Here is a 20704-nt window from a genome sequence, read left to right as displayed (position 1 = left end):
ATGAAAAATAAACCCAAGATGGTCTTTTAAAAGAAAAATTATGGGAAGAATAGACTTTATGAAATTAAAAGTAAGACTGTTGGGAAAAGGGAGGGAGGGAGGGACGGAAGGATGAAGGAAGGGAGGAAGGAAGGAAGGAAAAAGAAAAAGGGAGACTTCTTCTCCAGAGCTGAAAGATCTTCAGAGCATGCCCAGTATTTTCCAGGATTAATAAGATCCATGCAGCATGAGAAATTGAGAACAGCACACACACAAAAAAAAGATCAAAAGACACTTCTGGAAAGAATAATTTTGAAACCAAGAAAGGAATATTTCTTCTAACTAAAAAAAAAAAAAAAAAACTTAGAGACTTCAAAGTAAACAAATAGAGGAAATGTACAGCTTGTACAAGACAACTGTAGTCCAAAATGAAGCACACTTTAGAAAGAAGTCCTCCTTTGACCCTGATGCTTATAATTCTCCCTGGAAGAAGCAGAGGACTCATGAAGTTGGAATAAAAGAGGGGGGAATACAATCATCCTGTTTTTATTGACCTTTCACTGAAACTGTGTTTTCATAGCTGTGATATAACATTAAATACTAGGTTGTTTTTTTTTTTTTTAACTTTAGGAAGAACCTCAGAGCAGTGACACGAGGTTTCATAATGGCAGTGTAGTGGAGCAGCATTGTCCCCAGTCTTGTCCCAACAGTGACAGCTCAGTCTGCTGTAAAGTAGAGGAGAGGTGAAGAGTATCCCTGTGTCCTCATCTTAGGAAGTGCACTTTCAAATATAACACGTTAGGTCACTTAGGAGACCAAAATTCAAGCTCAAAACAGTAATATGACAAAAATCGGAAACAAATGGAGGAGCAGCAATGTGAGTCAAATCTAAATGCCTTATCAGAGCAGGAAGTCAGTAAAGTCTATGGACCATGAAAGATCAGACTTACCAGGGTGGCCTCAGGAAGAGCTGGAATAGAATTGGTTAAAAGTGGTTGGCAGGGTCTGTGACTGTGGGTAAGGTGGGGCTCTCTATTGTAAACGTCCTGTAGTACCTCCTCCCCTGGTGGCACACTTCTTACTTGGGTAACAAATTATTTCAAGTGTGTATCTGCAGGTGAGCAATGCTACGGCACACAAGGATGCCTGTGGGTGGCTTGTGGGGTTATGTACAGTCTTCCTCTTGGTTCAGTGTTACTGTAGTCGTCACTTGACAATTGAAGGAGCAAGAGATAAAAGAAAAGATGTCAGACTCTTCTGTTGACCAGTCAGAGTTAATTCCAGTAGAGCTGGAAGGCTCCTTGGCGTCTTAGCAGTCCCTGGAATTAAAGGGGGTATTTTTGTCCTTGGAGGCTCTAAGACTCCATTTTCCAGAAAACTTCTCTCCAGGAAGTTGGTAGGTCCCAGAGAGTGGGGACTGGGAGAGGTGCTGGTGTCCTGGGACAACTGGGTGCAGTCCCTTCTGAGCGGGCAAGACAGGCTGTGAATTTGCAGAACAGCCGAGTCCTAAAGGCGCTTCCCCAGGCTTGCTGTGGCCATCACTGGTACTTCCCGTAAAGCCCTTGTGTCTCGTGTGAGAGACGCAGGTTGAGACAGGACGTGTCCCTAGAGCGGCCAGGGCAGAGCAGATGGGACTCTGCTTCCTGACTGTATAGCTGATTCTGCTGCTGAGAGCTTTCAGAAGGTGCTGGGGCCTGGCAGGAAGGATGTGCCCAACAGCTTGTCGACCAAACATTTGAGAGACGTTTCCGTCCAGCACATCGTGAAAGTAGCCTCGTTCAGCGAAGTCACCATGTACAGACTCAGACATGGAAGATGTGTGCGATGCCGCAGGGCCCTCACGTTCCTTCTTTCAGAACCGTGACTCCTCCCAGGGGCTGAGACCATGTCCAATGGGCGTCACACACCAGAAGGCAGCGTGTGCAGGGATGGGAGGCCTGCAGTGGCTGTGTGTGCAGTCAGCGCCTTAGGGCCTTTCTGAGAGCTGTTCCACCCTTTGTAACTCAGAAACCCATGCTCTTAAGGACCTAAGAAGTGGACTCACTTGAATTCGGAACCTAAGACCTTTCCACCCAAATGATTCTCAAACCCAGAGGCCAGTGGTTCTAAACCAAGACACACATAAGACCCACCTGAAAGCATGTGTTAGAATTACAGGTTACTGAACCCATCTTAACATATTGCAAAGAGTAGTCTCAAAGTTCTATATCCATATATCCTTTTCCTCTTTTTGTTTCACTTAAACATGTGGCTTATTTTTTAAAAGACCCTGAACAGATACCACACCTGTGTTAGCTGTGACCCAGGGGCTCCTTTTAACAGATCCATTTCCCCCATTTTAAAGTAGAGATATCAGGTGGGGAATAGCTGGGGATGGAGACATGTTGAGGAGCAGTTTCTGGAAATGCTCTTGTCTGGGGCACAAAGAGCTTTGCAAGGTTTCATTTGGACCAGTTCACCCAGTAACCTCTGTCCTGCAGAGGAATGTTTATGTTGATGAAAGTTAAAATCTACGAAGATTTTCAATGGTCACGATCCTTTAGAAATTCTCCAACTGAATTAGCAGGAAATTGGGTAAGCCTGCAGTCCTTCAAGGAAACTTGTAACATCTCTCTCTGTCAGAAACATGGCTGATGAAGCAGAAAAGTGGTTCACCACGAGAAGACCTCTAAGAAGCTTGATGTAGTCACAGTCTTCACAATACTTATGTTTGCACACTCATTACACACACGCATTCACACACACACAGAGAGTCCTCATTTATTTCTATGCTTTTTCCTTCTTCCTGTTCCTCTTCCCACTGCTCTGTCTCCCGGCTTGCTAGTCTGTTTCTCTGTATCATTTAATCCACTATCCTCTCCTTTTAGGTTTTTTCATCTCAGTTATTATATTCTGGATTTTGTATTTCCTCTTTGTTAAAAAATACTTCTAATTCCTCACTCTGTTCATCCAGTCTTCCCCTGAGTTCTTTGAACGTCTTTACGATCATTACCTTGAACTGTTTATTGTGCAGACTGCCTGTCTCCACCTCACTTAGCTCTGCTTCTGGGGTTTTATATTGTTCCTTTGTTTGGAGCCTATTCCTTTGTGGCCTCATTTTGCCTAATGTGCTGTTTTTATTTCTACATATCTGGTAGGTTTGGTTATGATTCCCGACCCTAGAGAAGTGGCCTTTTCTAGGAGACGTCCTGTGTGTCCCAGCAGTACACTCCCCTCTGGTCAACAGATCCATTTGTTCTAGGCATGTCCCCCACGTGGGATGCGTGGTTCTTTCTGTGGTGGCGGGCTGACTGCTGTGGGCCATCTGGTAGGCGTGGCTGGCCCACAGCCCAGTGGTTCCAAGCCCTTGCCTTGTGCTGAGGCTGCTGGGTGCTAGTGGGCAGGGCCCAGCCATAAGGCAGGAGGCTGTGGAGTCCCAGGGTTCCCAGGGCTAGTGCTGCCTCAGTGGCTGGTGGAGCCAGCTTCTGGGGTGGTTGTGGGGCCAGGGGTCCCAGACTTAGTGTCAGTTCCTGATGGCAGGCTGTGGGTTTCAGGGATGGGGCCAGCCCCGCTGGTGGCTGGGCTAGGTCCTGACACGGCAGGATGCAGGGCTGCGGTGGTCCTGGGCTGGTATCTGCTCACTGGAGGCCAGAGATGGGTTACAGGGTCTCTGGCCGCAGGTTGCTGGGGGTCCCTGAGTTGGTTTTCCAGACTGCTGGGGCACAGGGTTGGGGCACAGAGGGTCCTGGGGCTGCCTTCTCACCGGTTCATGAGGCTGGTCCCAGGGCTAGTGATGGCACACTGGTGTACAGGGCTGAGACCTGGGTTGGCTGTGGGTTCAGAGGGTCTTAAGGCTGTGGGGCTGTCTTTGCCCAGCCAGCTGCTTTGCCTGAAGTGTCCCACACTGATGCCGACAGGCTGGTGGGCGGGGCTGGGTCCTGGCACTAATAACCTAGAGGGAGGATTCCAAAATCCTCGCCAGCACCAGTGTCCTCATGGTAGATGGCGCTCCCACCAACGCCTGCTGCCAGTGTCCTTGTCCAGCTGTGCTCCAGTCACCTCTTGCCTCTCCAGAGACTCTCCAAGATCAGCAGGTGGGTCTGACCCAGGCTCCTTTCAAATGACTTCCTCTGCCTTGGGTCCTGGAGCTTGTGAGGTTTTGTGCGTGCCCTTTAAGGATGGAGTCTCGAGGGTTGGGGGCAGATTATAGCTCAGCGGTAGAGCACATGCTTAGCATGCACGAGATCCTGGGAACCCTGGTACCTCCATTAAAAAAAGAAATAAATAAATAAGCCTAAATACCTCCCCACCTCAAAAAAAAAAAAAAAAAAAAAAGGTGGAGTCTCTATTTCCCACAGCCCTTTGGCTCTCCCAAAAGTCAGCCCTATTGACCTTCAAAACCAAGCGTTCTAGGGCCTCTTCTTTCTGGTGCAGGACCCATAGCTGGGGAGCTCCTCAGGCTGGATATTATAAACTATCATCCGAAAGCTATTTGAAAAGTCAAAAAAGAAAATAATAAAATAAGTGAATAAAATGTACAAACAGTAATTTGAACTTGTTTTGATAAAAAATTAAAATACTCTGGTAGGGGGGTAATAGCTCAGTGGTAGAGTGCATGCATGAGGTCCTGGGTGCAATCCCCAATACCTTGTTAAAAAAATTTTAAGTAAAAATTTAAAAATGAATAGACCTAATTACTCCCCTGCAAAAAAAGTTTTAAAAAATACTCCACATTAAAACCTTAAGAATATGTACACAATTATTACCAAAGCTTGCTTCTTAAACAAATTTGTGGTACACACAATTGTGTCTCAAGCTTCAGTAATCTCAAGAGCCCTTCCCAGTCTTAAAGATGTATTGAGGACCCCAAAGAGTTTTTGTTGATGTTGGTTCAATATTTGCCATATTAGGAATCAATATTTGAACAATTAGAACCAGGAGGAAAGTTGAGGGACTGATTCACAAATAAATACATGGGCTGTTTGTAAGGAGAAAATAGTAGACCGCATGCTCCTCCAGCCTCTGGGAGGCTCCTGCTAAGGGGAAAGCAGTAGATCCTCCTGGACCTTCTCTGCCTGTAGAGAGAGGGAGGCCACCAGGAAATTTGGTTGGGCTCCCAGTAGAGGCCAGGTTTGGTCTCCTGGACCAAGGTTCCCACAGCCGCCTGCTCTGGTGAGTGAAGATACCTGACTCATGCTCCTCCTGGTACTGTAGACCCTGTCGGGTTGGGCCCTATGTGGGGTGGTGGGGCAGATGTCCAGAAGAGAGCAGAGCAGTCGGCGGACTGGAGCATAGAAAATCAGAGTCAGAAAAGAGAGGGAATAGGAGAGTATGGACATCACAAGCCCCTTGGAAGCCAGCTGCCCTAACCCAGCAGTGACCACGATTATTCACCCCTTTGTCGTGTTTGTGGTTTTTTGCCTGTCCCTCCCCACTACACCAAGAGCTCCGTGGAGAGTATCTGTCTTCTGCCTTGCTGTGCCTGATTCCTAGCACACAGTAAGTGGTCAAATAAATATTTGTTCTGGTTCGACTGCATCCTGGTGAACACTTGCTTTGCCTTTCTTCTTTTCTAATAAACTTTCTAATGGACCCTAACAGACCCACGGAAATAACCCATGGCAAAGAGAACACCCCAAATTGAGAAACAGAACATGATCAGTTCTCAGAAACCGCGCGTGCCCCCTCCCGGCCGCTAGCCTCCCAAAATCTATTCTATTAACAAAACATTTAAATGTTCGTGTAATTCTGAAGTATGGGAAGTATTTTAAGTACAACAGCAGTGTCCAATCCAGAGAGAGAGAAAAGGAAAGCCCCAGGCCTCCTCCTGCGCGTTTTCCAGATGCTGAAATCCGAGCAGGCCCCGATTTCAACGCGAGCTGTCGCATTCCTGGGTGCAGCCTGGCATTTGGAAGCGGGGCTGCGAGGGCCAAGGCTGAGGGACGGCTGAGCTGGGAGAAGGCTTCCCCCCACGATCAAGGTCCGTAACACAACAGTGTCGGGCGGTGGACCCCCGCCCTCCCGGCCCTCTGCGCTACAGCCTGAGCGTCCCATTGGCCGGAGGCCGGCGGGCGGAGTCTCCCATTAGCCCGAAGCCAGAAAGGCCCCATAGGCAGAAGGGCAAGCGGGAGGACCCTCCCATTGGCCTGAAGCCAGAAGGCTCCCATTGGTCGAAGGCTCGACGAACGAAGGCTCTCATTTGCCTGGGGCCGCGCCGCGCCGCACGGCCTTCTGGGAGCTGTAGTTGCAGCGTCGCCGGCGCGGCCGCCATTGTCCGGCGGGCTGAGAGTCCGGCGGTTCGTGTGGCGTGGGTGGCTTTCGGATTCAGAGTCGCCGCGGGCGGCTGTTCTCGACCTGTCGGCCCAGGATGGACCCGGAGGAGGAAGCGGCTGCACTGGCGATGGCTACGGAGCCGCCGGCGGAACGGCTTCAGGTACGGTGGAACAATAATAGTAACAATAACAACGACGGCAGCGGGCCCCGGGCGGGCGTCTCCCTCAGATTTGCCCCTTTAGCCCTCGCAGCACACGGTGAGCCGGGTCAGCGTTGTCCCCCGAGACTTGCTGGGAGACTGCAGCCCGGGTCGGGCTCACTGACTAACCCAGCCGTCAGGGGTGGCATCGGAATTCGAACCCGGGTTCTCCAGCCCCCGAGTGCGCGTGCTCCCCGGGTCCTCCGGCCTTGCCGTTTCGGAGTGGGACTTTGGGTCATTCCCGAGGACCAGGCTGGCCCTGTCCCCGCCCCGAAGGCCGACCGCCGTGAGAATGGGTAATAGTAACTGGAGTAGAGATGCTTCAACATATGGAGTCCGCCGACTCACACCCGGGGCCCCGCTTACCGAAGCCCCTGGCCCGCGGCTGGGGCATAGCCTCTGGGGTGAGGACGAGTGGCCACATACCACGTGGGTCCGACCCCTGCGGGGCTGTGGGGGACTGCAGTACAGGGCAGTCTGCTTACAGGGCCATCTGGGAGGCTCCTGATTGAAAGCTACAGCCGTTCTAGACAAAGTGGCCGCTGCCTGTGTTCTCCGTATAGTGCTGACTCCACATGGCAGGAGCCGAAAGGAATTCATAAATCCTGAGGCTCTGCATCTTTGAAATTATGGACTGGGTTATCGGGGCTGCATTTATTTATGATTCGGTAGACAAAGGGAAACTCTTGATAATTTCCTATATGCATGTGTTCAGAGGTGTGTTGTTGCAGATAGGCATGAAATGCAACCCCGCCTTAGTTTAGTTTGCTTTTGCTGAGGATGGGAGAAAGGAGGCAGGAAGGAAGTCAGAGAATAGGAGAGCCGGACAGTAGTTAAAGCAGTAAAAACAGATTTTATTCAGGAGTTGTTGCAATAGAGGGAAGAGACTTCAGTATAGAACTGGACTCAATTCTGAATACAACAAGAGAAGCTGGGGTTTATAACGGGGGTAATGCTGCGCTGACCTAAAACAGGATTCTTGCTGAAGGAGGCTAAGTGCTGGGATATTACCTGGAGGATTGTGGGGGATGAGGACTTTGAAAAGATATCATGAGTGCTCAGATGTGGATGATGGGATCCTGGCTAAACCAATGTGACAGGGTTTTTGGTTAAACTACCTGATGCTAAATGGACACACAAGCCCAAAGGTTAGGGCTTAGTTGGGAAGAGAAGTTCGGAGAAGGCCAACTAAAGTTTGGTCAAGGAGAAAGTCTTTGTCAGCAGTAAGAGAGGTTTAAGAGGAAGTGTGTTCATTATCTGTTGCTGTGTAAGGAATAACGCAAAACTTAGTAGCCTAAAACAGCAGTAAATATCATCTCAGTTTCTGATGGTAGGAATTCTGAAATGACTTCGCTGGTGGGTCTCCCCTGAGCCCATGAATTGACAGTTAAGATGTCAGCCTGGACTGCTGTCACCTGAGACTTGATTGGGGCTGGAGGATCCATCTCCTGGGTGGCTCATTCACATGACAGTTGGCAGGAGGCCTCTGTTCCTTTTCATGTGGGCCACCCTGTGGAGCTGCGTGGGTGTCCTCACAACATGGCATCTGGCCTGCAAAGTGAGTGACCTAGAAGAGGGCAAGGTGGAGGTCACAATGCCCTTTGTGACCTGGGGTCAGAATTCACACCCTACAATATCAGTTGCAGAAGTCAAACCCGCTCAGTTTAGGAGGGGACTACACAAGGGCTGGGGGGCCACTGGTGGCTGTCTTGGAGGCCAGCCACTGCAGGAGGCCAGGGCCAGAAGTGGAGGGCCTTGAGGTCCAGTGTACTTGTATGCTTTGGCTGCTGTAACAGGTGACTACAGGGGTACTGGCTTAAAACAGTACATGTTTACTCTCAGAGTTCTGGGGGTCAGAGAGCTGAACTCAAGGTGGAACCAGGTTCCCCTTCCTGTCAAGACTCTGAGGGAATCCATCTCCTTGGCTTTTGCATCTGTTAGAGCTGTAAACCTTGCATTTCTTGGCTCATGGCCCTTTATCCCTCTTCAGAGCCTGTGCATAGCATTTTGCTTCCGTGGTCACGTTGTCCTCTGCCTCCTGTAGTTAAATCTCCCTTTGCCTTTCCTTTCCAAGGACATTTGTGATTTCATTTAGGGACCACCTGGATAATCCAGGATAATCCCCCCTTTTAAAAAAAAAAAATCCTTAGTCACATCCACAAAGTCCTTTTTGCCATTTATTATGACATTCACAGGTTCCAGGAACTAGGACCCGGATATCTTTGGGGGCCATTCTTCACCGAACCATAGCCAGGCTAAAAAGGATTTCCTGTATCCAAAGGTGAAAAGGAGCTGTTCAAATATTTGAAGCAGGAATGACATGGGTTTGAGGAAAAAAAAACATTTAGAAACTTGGGGCGTGGGTAGCAGAGACAATGAGAGCTAACTGAGGCACAGGCTTGTAGGGGGTGGGCTCAATGACCAGGTGCCGGTTGATGCCGGGGCAGCCTGGTCAGCTGGGGGGGAGAGTATGGAGGAAAGGGATCTGGCAGAGCCCATCCCTCCAGGCCCCTACAGTGCAGAGCAGGAGGAGGGCTGCAGGGGTCCAAGGACAGCAGCAGAGAGGGTCACGAGACAGCAAGGAGTGGGCTCCTGCTAGAATTCCAGGAGGAGACATGAAGGACTCATGATGCCACTGAGAGGTCTTGTGGTCTGGACAGACCAGTACTCAAGTGGACCTGACAGCTGGGCCGTTGCTGGCAATGCGTGCAGAGTAGGCAATGGCGGTGGGGGCAGGAGGCACAGACAGCATGAACAGAGCTGGAGGACCTTCCGAGTGTGAGGTGAGGATACGCGGACTGGAGCAGAGACCTCCACTCCCAACCAAAGGGTTCTGCGTATTTGCTACACGATTGTCTTACATGGGCCCATTTCAGTTATTACCTGTGAGGCTGCCCAGTCTCTGAAGGCCGGCAAGTTTCTGACTCCAGCTGCACACCCCTCTTTTCAGGGAGGATAACGAGCCTCGCTTTGAATCTAAGGACTTCTTAGTGTGTCAGTTAGCTCTTGCTGCACAAAAATCTATCCCAAAACTTAGTGGCTTAGAACAGCAGCCATTTCTTTAGCCTACAAATCTGCGAGTCAGCAGTTTAGATTGTCTCTGTTGGCACCGTTACCTGTCTGAGGTCAGTTGTAGGTCTGCAGTGGTTGGCTTTGATCTTGACTGAACGCCTTCTCCTGTCCTCGCCGTACAAGGCACACCACACACAGCAGCCCAGTAGGTGCCCAGCAAGACCTGACTTGCATTGCTCAGAACGTGCACCCTCTCAGGACACTGGCCTGCTTGTCTTCACCTTCCCTGTTCCTCTTCCTGAGAGCACCAGTGGGGACAGTTCAGCTGATTGAGTGTATGTGTGATGTTTCAGGAGCCGGTGACCTTCCGGGACGTGGCCGTGGACTTCACCCAGGAGGAGTGGGGGCAGCTGGGGCCTGCTCAGAGGACGCTGTACCGTGATGTGATGCTGGAGACCTTTGGGCACTTGCTTTCTGTGGGTGAGGCCCGCTTCCCGAGCTGACAGTCAGATTCCTGCGGTGACTTATTCTTCTTGGGTTACGGGTCAGCGGGCCTCTGGTGCGAGGACTTGGCTGTGGGCTAGGGATCAGAGACCTTGAATCCTCATTCCCTGTGGGATGTGTGGGTAGGAAGGTGTCTGCCCTTTTCTGCCCCCGTGTCTTGATGGTTAGGAGTCTAGGCTGGAGCAGACCCTCACCTTCTTTGTCTTTCTTTGTTTCCAGGGCCTGAGCTTCCCAAACCTGAAGTCATCTCCCAGCTGGAGCAAGGGGCTGAGCTGTGGGTGGCAGAGAGAGAACTTGCCCAGGGCTGCTGTCCAGGTGAGAACCTGCCGAGTGGGAATCCCGAACAGGAGCAGTTGTGCTGCTTGGATGGTGGAGGGTCAGGGTCTCCGAGACAGGACAGGCTACAGAGGAAGGTGGGCAAAGGGCAAAGGGTAGGGCTGAGTCCAGAGGGAGCCAGGTGCCAGCTTCCAAGTCCTTCTCAGTGAAGTCACCCTGAACGTGCTCTATTGCCCTGGCTGTGAGTCACGACAACACGTGAGAAACATTGGCTTCCAGGGAAGCTCACTATGGGTCTGTGCCAGGGGTTTACTAGGGGCTGGTCACGTGGACACCCCTGCCTGACACAGAACAAGACCCCTAGCTCCAAGGAGAAAGCAGGTGTTCACCGTAAACCGTATCGTTGGCACAGACAGTTGGGCACAGGGACCCTCTCTTAGCAGCTAGGTTTGTGGCAGCCCTTCCGAGTCTAGGTTCCAAGTCCAGCCTTGAAAGCTGGCCCTCCTGGGATGGCAGTGGGCCTGCCTGCCTAGTTCTTTTATGCATAGGCGATCTGGCCCGTCCTCCCATCCCCTGGGTGGAGTGCTTCCCATGCCCTGTGGCCTCCTCACCTGTGCTCCCCACAGATGAGGGACTCAGGCCTGTGAGGCTGCCCCCACTTCAGACACCAGTCACAAGACGAGGCCTCCCGTACTTCTGACGGACTGACTAGACCAGGGCTTCCATGCTCCCCCCTCTCAGGTTCATGAGTTTGCTCACAGATCATAGATCTCAGGGAAACACTACTTACTTTTACTGTGGTTTTTTTTTTTTTAATATAAATGATAACGTAAAGGTTACAAATGAACAGTCAGATGTCGGGGGAGAGAGGCTGAAGCTCCCCATCCTGAAGCTGTCTAGGGGCCCACCAGGGTCACCCCAGTAGCATAAACTTGAATGGTTGAGGAAGATTTATTACGATTAACAAAAGACATTCCTCACCCCTCTCACCACGGAAATTCCAAGGGTTTTAGGAGCCATATGCCAGGAACCAGGGATGAAGACCAAATGCGTATGTTTCATTACATGACAGTATCCCAAGCACTCACTCCCTGTGACCTTGTCCCTCTCAGCCCTGGGCACCACTGATCCACTTTCTGTCTGTGGATTTGCATATTGTGGATGTTCCATTTAAATAGAATCTTGAAGTGTTTGCCCTTGGTGTCGAGCTGATTTTTCTTTTTTCTGTTTTTTTTTTAATTGAAGTGTAGATGATGTACAGTATTATATAAAGTACAGGTGTCCCATATAGTGATTCACAGTTTTGAAAGGCTCTACTCCATTTATATTTTAAAGGCTGTACTCCAGTTATTATAAAATATCAGCTGTATCTATATTCCCCATGCTGTGCAGTATATCCTTATGGCTTATTTTGTCTGTAACAGTTTGTATGTGTCTAACTTACCTCTGTGAGTTCACATTTTTGGGGTTCAGTTGCGTCGTATGCTTCATTCCTTTCTGTGGCTGAATAACACCCCATTGTGGCTGGACCATGGTTATTTATCCATGCATGGACATTTGGGTTGTTTCCATTCTTTGGCTCTGGTGACAGTGCCACTGTGAACATTCCTGTCCGAGTCTTCGTATGGACTGACTGGTGTGTTTACGAGGCCCTCTGGGGGCTGTGCGTGGAGTCAAGTTCAGGGGCTGGGGGTGAGTGGATGGGCGCCCGCTGCCCGCCTGGCCTCAGCCCCTCCTGCCCCTCTCCCTGGGCCAGTGCGCCTCTCTGCCTCACGTCTGAGGACCTGCTCCCATCAGCTCTGGGACTTGGTTGTGGACACCGGTTGGTGAGATGGCCCCTGAGTGAGTGAGCACACATTGCGTGCTCTAGACAGAATTCCAGCCAGGGAGGAGGTTTGAGGGGATTGGGGCCCCCAAAGATGTGCCTGCCATCACCCTCAGAATTGCCTTCTGTGTCGTGGGGCCAGCCCAGTACAGTCACAGCAGCCCTGGTGTCAGGGAGGCAGGAAGAGGACAGCTGGTGCCGAGGCTGCAGGTGTTCAGTCACTGCCCTGGAGGTGGAGGCAGGGGTATGGGCACTTGGCAGCCTCTCACAGCCAGAAATGGCCCGGAAACCCATTCCTGCAGCCCCCGGGGTGTGGCCCCACCGGCACTGATTTAGGACTCAGACTTCCCGAGAACAGGTTGTGCCGAGTTCAGGCCTGTTCTCTGGTGAGCTGTTCCACCTTCACTGTCCTGCAGGGAGCTGAGCACCTTGCCTGCCTGAGTGGCGATTCTGACCCTGGGGGGTCCCGGGACCAGGGGCTGCTCCTCCCAAGGTGTCCTAAATGCAAGAGGGCACCTGCACTTGGGGACCTGTCCTGTCACGCTGGGTTTCCTAAAATTGATCTCCTCGTCCCCTGCCACCCCCACTGCTCCTCGTGCACCTTTCTCAGTGTCTGTCTCCTCGGCTCCGAGGCCAGGGCTTTATCCCCAGCATCTGGGGCCAGACAGCACATATTTTCGGCTTTGCAAGCCATGTGCAGTCTCCAAGTGTGTTTCCTCTCAGCGCTGGAACGAATCACCACAAACACACAGCTTACACAACACGCGTTTATCATCTCACAGTGCTGTCAGACCTGACCCACGTGTCTGCTCTGGGCGTTGTCAGCGGGCTGGGGGTTGGGGTGGACTCACTGGGAGGCTCAGGGAGAGTCCGTTCCGCATCTGGGCTTGGTCAGCTTGTTGGCAGAATCCAGTTCCCAGAGGTCATAGGACTCGGGTTCCTTGCAGACTGTCATCCAGGAGCTGTTCTCAGCTTCGAGATGCACCCAAATCCTCTGGCTCATGCCTTCTGCCCAGCCAGCCTCTCCCTTCTGCCTCCTCCTGCTTTTCAAGGTTGAGGCGGTGGCTTTGGGCCCACCCCGCTAATCCTGCATCGTCTCCCTGTTTTGAGGTTGAAGATCAGCTGATGAGTGAGCTTGGTGTCACCTGCAGACTGCCTCGTCAGCAGGACTTCCATGGCTGTCTGACCGAACAGCCAGGGGACAGCTTCCGAATTTTGCCATCTCTGTCATGTATTTTTTTCCTACAGTTATTTAAAAACCTGAAAACACTTAGTAGCTTGGGGGCTGTACTGCGCCAGCTCCTGACCAATATCAATATCTGGCCATGATAGGTGCTGAAGAAGTTGTTGAAAAGAGTGAATGAGTGAATCTGTGTTTGCAGACAGGGCACTGGTGTTGCAGTAACAGCAGAATTGGGATTTGCCTGGAGGTTGCGCAGGTCCTTAGGACACAGGACACAGGCTCTGTGTTTTCTCTGTGTTTTCTCCCCCAGCCCCTCACAGCTCTCTGGTTTTCTTTCAGGCTGGGAGCCTGGACCTGAAGGCCGAGCGCCACCCCGGGAGCAGGGCCTTCCTGACGAGAAGGGAGAGGAAGGCCTCCTGATGGAGGCTCCGTGTCCCACCACCCCTGGGGAAGATGCGGGGTGTGAGGGCCAGGTCCCCGAAGTACCAGAGACAGACCAGGGACATTTGAGGCAATTGGAATTCAGCCTCAAGGAAGGACCAGTTCGAGATGGAAGCCACGAAAGCATCCGACTCGGGGAAGACTGTGTGGTGAGTTCAGACCTGCACCCATTCCCAGAGATCTCTGGGGCAGGATACTTGTGGACCCATGACTCACAGGCTCCCAGCTCGGAACAGAACTCCAGCTCAGCGGGTCAGCAGACGGGCTCAGGACAACAGCTGGGTGATGGCAGTGACTGTGGCAAAGCCCCGGGGCCGACTGTTCCCGGGCCAGAGCCCGTGCGCAGCCAGGCTCAGGATAAACCCTACAAGTGTGCTGACTGCGGGAAGTCCTTCAACCACAACGCGCACCTCACGGTGCACAAGAGGATCCACACGGGAGAGAGGCCGTACATGTGCAAGGAGTGCGGGAAGGCCTTCAGCCAGAACTCCTCCCTGGTCCAGCACGAGCGCATCCACACGGGTGACAAGCCCTACAAGTGCGCCGAGTGCGGCAAGTCTTTCTGCCACAGCACTCACCTCACGGTCCACCGGAGGATCCACACCGGGGAGAAGCCCTACGAGTGTCAGGACTGCGGGCGCGCCTTCAATCAGAACTCCTCCCTGGGCCGCCACCGGCGCACGCACACCGGGGAGAAGCCCTACGCCTGCAGCGTGTGCGGGAAGGCCTTCTCGCGGACCACCTGCCTGTTCCTGCACCTGAGGACTCACACTGAGGAGCGGCCCTATGAGTGCAACCACTGCGGGAAGGGCTTCCGGCACAGCTCTTCCCTGGCCCAGCACCAGCGCAAGCACGTCGGGGAGAGGCTGGTCTTCGAGCAGATGCCGGCTCTCACGAAGCCTGAGTGGCCGGAACCCCTGGCCCCGGGTGAGAGGGCCCCCCGGAGCGACAGGCCCTTCAAGTGTGGCCAGTGTGGCAAGTGTTTCAGTCAGAGCTCGCACCTCATCCGACACCAGATCACGCACAGCCGGGAGGAGCCCCGCGGCCGAGGCCGGCGGCGCCAGCAGCCCCGTGGCCGGAGCCCGCACCTCAGCCGGCACCCGCTGGCACCCTCGGGCGAGAATCCTGGGGGCGGGATGAAGGCCGGACAGCCTGCTGGCCGAGCGCTTGCCCTGTTTGACATCCATGAAATCATGCAAGAGAAAAACCCAGTGCACGTTATTGGGGTGGAAGAGCCTCCTGTGGGCACGTCTGTGCTATTTGACATCCGAGAATCCACGTAGGGGAGAAACTGAGGATGACTTTTGAAGCCCAGGTACAAAGATGTGGTAAGTCCGCATGGTGTGTTTACGGAAAGGGGGCTGGGGGTACAAGTGCCCTCGGGTTTCCTAAGGAAATGATGCTTTCCGAACACCTGGGGTCAGTGCCTCTGCATTCTCTCAAGCCTGGTGCCCCCAACCTCTTGTTACCCTGAAATGAATTCACCGGTAATGTAACCTACATGTGTGTGATGTCAAAAAATCCACGAATGGCCCCGTCTGTAAAGGATAATTAAAACAAAAGTAACTTCTGACAGGGTAATGTGTGCTGAGTTGGTGTGGAGTCTGTCCCTGGGACTGGGCGGCCTCTGTGCCCGGAGGCCGGGGGCACCGCCTGTCATTTGCCGTCATACACGGTGTGGTGTCGGCCAGGAAACCCTAAAAGGGTCATTCATGTATGGGTGTGATTTTCCAGAGTGGTGACTAACTCTTCGAAAAGGTTTTGAGCAAGACAAAATGCCATTGCATTTCTGGAAGATTTTGTATAACATTCTAAACATGCAGGAATCAATTTGTGTTTGTATGTCAATTAATTTGTGTTTGAGGTCGAGCCAGGGTCTCAGTTCATACATTACCACCAGGTGGTTTCACACATACATAAACAGTCCACGGGGCCGGGGCCGCACTTCAGGGTCATTAGAGCCTGTGTGGCAGCCACACTCACGCCCAAATCGGGTGACAGAGAAGCCCCGGGAAATTCCACAGCTTTTCAGGCTGTCACAGCTCCTGTTGAAAACCATCGCCTTAGAACACCCATGTTGCTGTGAGATGGAGGATCTCAGTCATCGTGGTTTTGTTCCCTACGAGGCATTTGGTGACGCCTGGACACATTTTGGTTGTCAGGACTGGTGGAAGGGAGCTATGCCACTGGCATCCAATGGGAGAGGCCAGAGATGCGGCTGAACACCCACAAAGCTCCAGACAGCCCTCAACCAAGAGTCATCGGCCCCGCAGTGGAGAAGCCACACCCAACACAACCGCTGACTTTCCTGACTCTGGAAATTGATGGATCAGGGCTAGACTAACAGTCCTATGCATTTGACTTGAACAAATGATATCATTAATGAATGTACAGAATGTTTTTCAGTAATTTTTTTTTCAGTATTTGGTGGCCTTTGTAGTTTGGTGTGAAGAAGGAAGAGAATCCACTTATTTTTCTGAGTAATTAAATTTTAGCATTTTGTTTTGGACATTCCATGTGAAACGTGGATAATACATTTTCACTGGCACCCCTACCTACCACAGGATTATTTTCACAGCAGCTCCAGAAATCAAGTCATTTCATCCATTTTTCTGAATATCTCTAAAAAGCAAGGACTTTCAAAAATATGTACGTAACTATGCTGGTCCGTGGGGACAAAACCCTTTTGTAATTGTGCTAAGACTTTGCCTTTTTCACCGTGTTGATGTCTGCACTGACAGTGCAGAAGCACCGGCTGGGTAAACCTGCCATGGCCTGAGGGAGTGGGAGTCGAGGATGTGGCCCAGGGTCGGTGTTCGTATTCTTCCTTCCCTGCATTGCAGTAAAGGGGGGACAGTGCTGGTTTCTCATAAGAATGACCATGATGAAGCAGGAAAAATTACTAACTTTATTAAATCTCAAGTAAAACTACATTACCGCTATCACATCTAAACAGAAACAACAATTCCTCAGTTGCAGTTCCTCAAGCTGCATCACCAAGCAGCTTGTGTTCCGGTGTTCCTGGTTGCCTTGTAAGTTTAGTTTTCTGTGTGGTTTCTTCTAATTGTGATCTAAAGAGAAACCACCCAGTGCCTTTGGTTGATACTTTCCTTAGGTCTCTTTTAATTTACAGGTCTCCCCTTTGTAGTTTTTTCTTCTGTGTTGGGGGAAACAGCAGGGTAACCTCACTTTTGTGCCCATCCCAGGCCTGCCCCTCAGACCCTCCCAGCCTGGTGGACTGACTTCTGACTTGGACTCCAGTCGCTGGGCTGTGCTGTGTTGTGCCCCCGTTCTGCTCTCACAAGCTGTCGGCCCCTTCCCAAGCGCAGCTCCCTTCTCCATGGGGTCTCTGCTGGAAGACCTCTCTCTCAGCTGTCAACCCCGAGGAGGGCCAGACTTCTTAGAAAACGGCTGCTTTTTATACAACACGGGACCGTCTCATGTGAGCATTTTCATGTCCACTGTTGGAAACTTCGCCTGGGTCATCTTTTTGCTTTCCTCCGGTTTTCCTCCTGAGGAAAGCAGAGCTTCCTGACCTTCGTCTCTGCTGTTCTTGACATAAAGAAGAACATTGTCTCCGTGGTGTGATCCTTGCTATCTATAGCATAAAGGATGCAAAACCCAAGGATTTTAACCTGCCTGCTCTCTAACCTAAAATTAAAGACCTCAAGGACCGTCCGGAAATGAAATGTCCAGCCCACTGGGACTCTACGTCTGTGCTCCGGTTACTCACAACCGTTGCCTTTTCTTGTTTGTTCGCTGTTCCTGCTGCAGTTGCTGAAACTAGCAAAGTTAAACACAAACCATAAACACCAGAAGTTGGGAGGAAAGAAAATTGAATAGGGCACATCTCAGCTTGTAGAAATTGTTCCTAAAAATACCCTGCAGAAGGAACGTTGCATTGGCCCAGCGTTGAAGGGATTTCCCCCCAGAGAGGCGTGGCAGCACCTCTGGGAGCCAGGCCGGTGACTGAGCATCGGCACTCAGCACTGGGTCACTGTGGCTGAGTGTTGGAACTCCACCTGGACTTGCGTGTCCATTTCTGTTCTTTGGATGCTGTGAGTGCCATGGCCCCAGTGTCCGTTGTAGCAGAGCCGGCCTCTGGGATGCTTGCAGCCTCATGGCGTATGTGCAGAGACTCCATGAGACCCCGTCGAAGCTCCAGTTTCTCTGTGCTCTGTGCTCACCTTTCCTCAAGGCTTGTCCTCATGGCTTTTCGCATCAGCTCTCACTGTCACGGGAGCTCTGTCCTCATAGCTTGGCCCGCACCAGCTCCTATTTCGTGCTTAGCAGATAACCTTCTGCTTACATAGCTGAGAGGAGATGTGTTTTCAGACGGTCCTGTGATGTGTGTCATTTTACACTTAAGGAAAACAAAGCACAGGACCAGTTACTGTCCCAAGGCTGCACGGCCAGGTAGTGGAGGTAGAATCTGAAGTCAACGCCCAGTTAACAGTGGCTTAAACAAATCAGGCTTTGTTCACAAGCTGTCTTCAGTGGCTCAGCTACGTCAGAATCTGGGTTTTCTCGCAGCCTGTCCCTCATGGTCATGGGGAGGCTGCTGCCGCTCAGCTATTGCATCACAATCCAGACTGGAGGAAGAGGGAGGCAGCAGTCATTTCTTTGGCAAGGGTCAAAGAAAGGCCTTTCCCAGAAGCTCCTGGCAGAGGCCCACTTATGTCTCACTGGCCAAGACTGGGTCCCAGGGCCTCCCTTAATGATGAGGGGTCTCAGAAAGCTCATGTTCAGCTTTTCTAACCTCTGAGACAAAGACCTGTACAAAGAGGTCTCGGGAAGCGGGTGGAGAGGCAGATCGCCGAACCTGCTGCCACATTTCTGCTCCAGTCTCTTGGAGGGACCGCCAGTGCTCCCCATTTTCTTCTCAGGGGCTGTGTCTTCATCTCCCGGATTGTCCAGCTGGCCGGGCCCCTTCCTTCCAAAGCTCAGCCCCCTGGCGTCCTGAAATCTGCCCTCATTCAGAGTCCTTCCATCTCTCGAGGGGCTTCTTGCCCTCCCTGCCCCTCTTAAATGTTGGGATCCCTGGGGCGCTGTCCCCACACACCCCTCTGATGTCCCCATCCACACCTGTGGCTTTGTGTCACTCGCTCCCAGATCTTGGTCTCTGAGCTTCAGCTCCCCCAAGATGCCCCACAGACTCCGAACACACCACCAATCCAGACGGAAATGCCACTTTCCAGTCCAGACCTGTCCCTCCTCCCCCAGTCCCTTCCACAGGGTATGTTACCATCTGCCATCCCACTCTTCAAGCCAGGAGTTGGATGTCCTGTTGATTTTACCATCTAACCATCTCAGCTACCTTCATTTCATTCCCTTCCCACTGCCAGCACTGGTGCAGGATGGCCACGAGGGGGAAGTGACGTGACACCAAGTGGCCTGGGCACCAGAGCTCTCCCCGCTTTCCACTTTTCCTCCTCACTGTGCTGTCAGTGGTGAGTGCAGACTCAGAATGTTCCAACTACCAGTGTGCCCTGGGGACGGGAGACCCGGCAGTAACTTTGTGGTTCTGGACAACTCGGGAAGCCAGCCTGCGATTCCTGTCCCCACTCCACCTTGGCCCCCAGAACGGCAGTTGCCTAAGGGTCATGTTCCCACAGTTCTCAGAATGGACGCTGGGTGGCCTGAGGCTGCAGTGGCCTCACTGGGAAAGCTGGGGACAAGCTTGTCACCATCGCCACTTGCCACCCACTCCTGTGCAGCCCAGATCTTTGCACATTTTCATTTCTCATTTCGGATCATGTTTTCTAGGCATAATATTCCTACTGATTTCCTTATAATACTTTGAAACTGAGTCAGATAAGAAACCCCTCAGGGGAAATTACTGTAAACTAGGGAAAATACACGGTTTAATCAGTTGATAAAAGTAATGCAAATTCTTTGTAGCAAAACCTGGAAAATACACAAAAGTATGAAGATTGATTTAAAATTTAATTTCTCCTACTTCCACTATCCAGAGATGGTCATTACCTTAAGATTTTGTTAATTTTTCTTATAATTGTTTTCTTGAAATATACACGTGTATCTTATACATAACACCAAAAGTACTTATAGTTACCTTGTGTTTAGAAAATTGGAATCTCTTCTAGTTCTCTTGAAACGTGCTTCTAACTATATTTTGAACATTTTCCTCTGAAAATGGGTTTCATGTAGCTTTTTAAATTACCTTTCAGGAGGATTGTAGCAACGTGTCTTCCACCCGCCATCTTCCCAGCCTTGGCTTTTATCCAGAAGTGGGAGGAGGGTTCCATACACATTTCTGGGGGAGCATGAATTGATACAGCCTCTGTGAAGGACACTTAGTTCGTTGCTGTCTAAATCACAAACATGGAAACCAGTTGTCTCGGCAAACCAGTTGCCGATAGTGAACCCTACAGATATATTTGTATGCGTGCAGACTATTTGTATATGGTATTTGCTGTGGTATCGATATCAAAAGTAAAAATCTGGAAACAGCCTCAGTGTCCACCACAGGGAACTGGCTCAGTGATTTCTGGTGGAGTGGAAAACTACACAGACTTTAAAATGGGGACTGTCTTTATGAACTCATGTGGAAAAGAGCTCCAAGAAGCATTGTTTAGTGAAAAGGTGTAAAATAGTGTTTCCATTTGTGTAAAGAGGAAACCATCTTTACACACACACACAAGATACCTGAGTGGTACAAACTAACCAGACATCCTAGTTGCTCTTGGGGAAGAGAAATGGGGAAGGGATGAGGAATGATTATCACTCTTTATCTTTTGATATTTTTGGAATTTTGAAACATGTAGAAGTATTATTACCAATTCAAAAAATAAATTTAAATTAAAAACTCAACTCTTTCCAGTTAAGCTAAATTTGATGATTTGTTCCATTCTTTCCTGTTGTCGGACTTAAAGGTTCACATGACTATGTCTTGGCCCCATCTGTTCTGTATATACACACACTGTGTGTATGTGTGTAGCTAATCGGACCAGTTGAGTGTACAATACCCTGGACTCCATGAAGTTTCCTGCAAGCTAGTTGTAGCACATACATT

General features: G+C 51.0%; 1 protein-coding gene across 2 annotated transcripts; it reads left to right on the top strand.

Moving 5' to 3' along the window:
• The first annotated feature begins 6195 nt into the window (after window positions 1–6195).
• ZNF8 (zinc finger protein 8) lies at window positions 6196–20502 on the top strand. Of its 2 annotated transcripts, XM_032487455.1 has the most exons (5): window positions 6196–6391; window positions 9796–9922; window positions 10166–10261; window positions 13570–14999; window positions 16878–20502. In XM_032487455.1, exons 1-4 carry the CDS (start codon window positions 6326–6328, stop codon window positions 14952–14954), a joined length of 1674 nt encoding a protein of 557 aa, XP_032343346.1. In that variant the 5' UTR covers window positions 6196–6325; the 3' UTR covers window positions 14955–14999; window positions 16878–20502. The 2 variants fall into 2 exon arrangements, with proteins under 2 accessions (XP_032343346.1, XP_032343345.1); XM_032487454.1 differs by having other exon boundaries at window positions 13570–20502.
• Window positions 20503–20704: the final 202 nt, after the last annotated feature.

This window comes from Camelus ferus, chromosome 9, assembly GCF_009834535.1.
Source record: "Camelus ferus isolate YT-003-E chromosome 9, BCGSAC_Cfer_1.0, whole genome shotgun sequence".
Taxonomy (NCBI): Eukaryota; Metazoa; Chordata; class Mammalia; order Artiodactyla; family Camelidae; genus Camelus; species Camelus ferus.
Note: the sequence above shows the minus strand (reverse complement) of the source record. Positions and strands in the feature narration are given on the sequence as shown.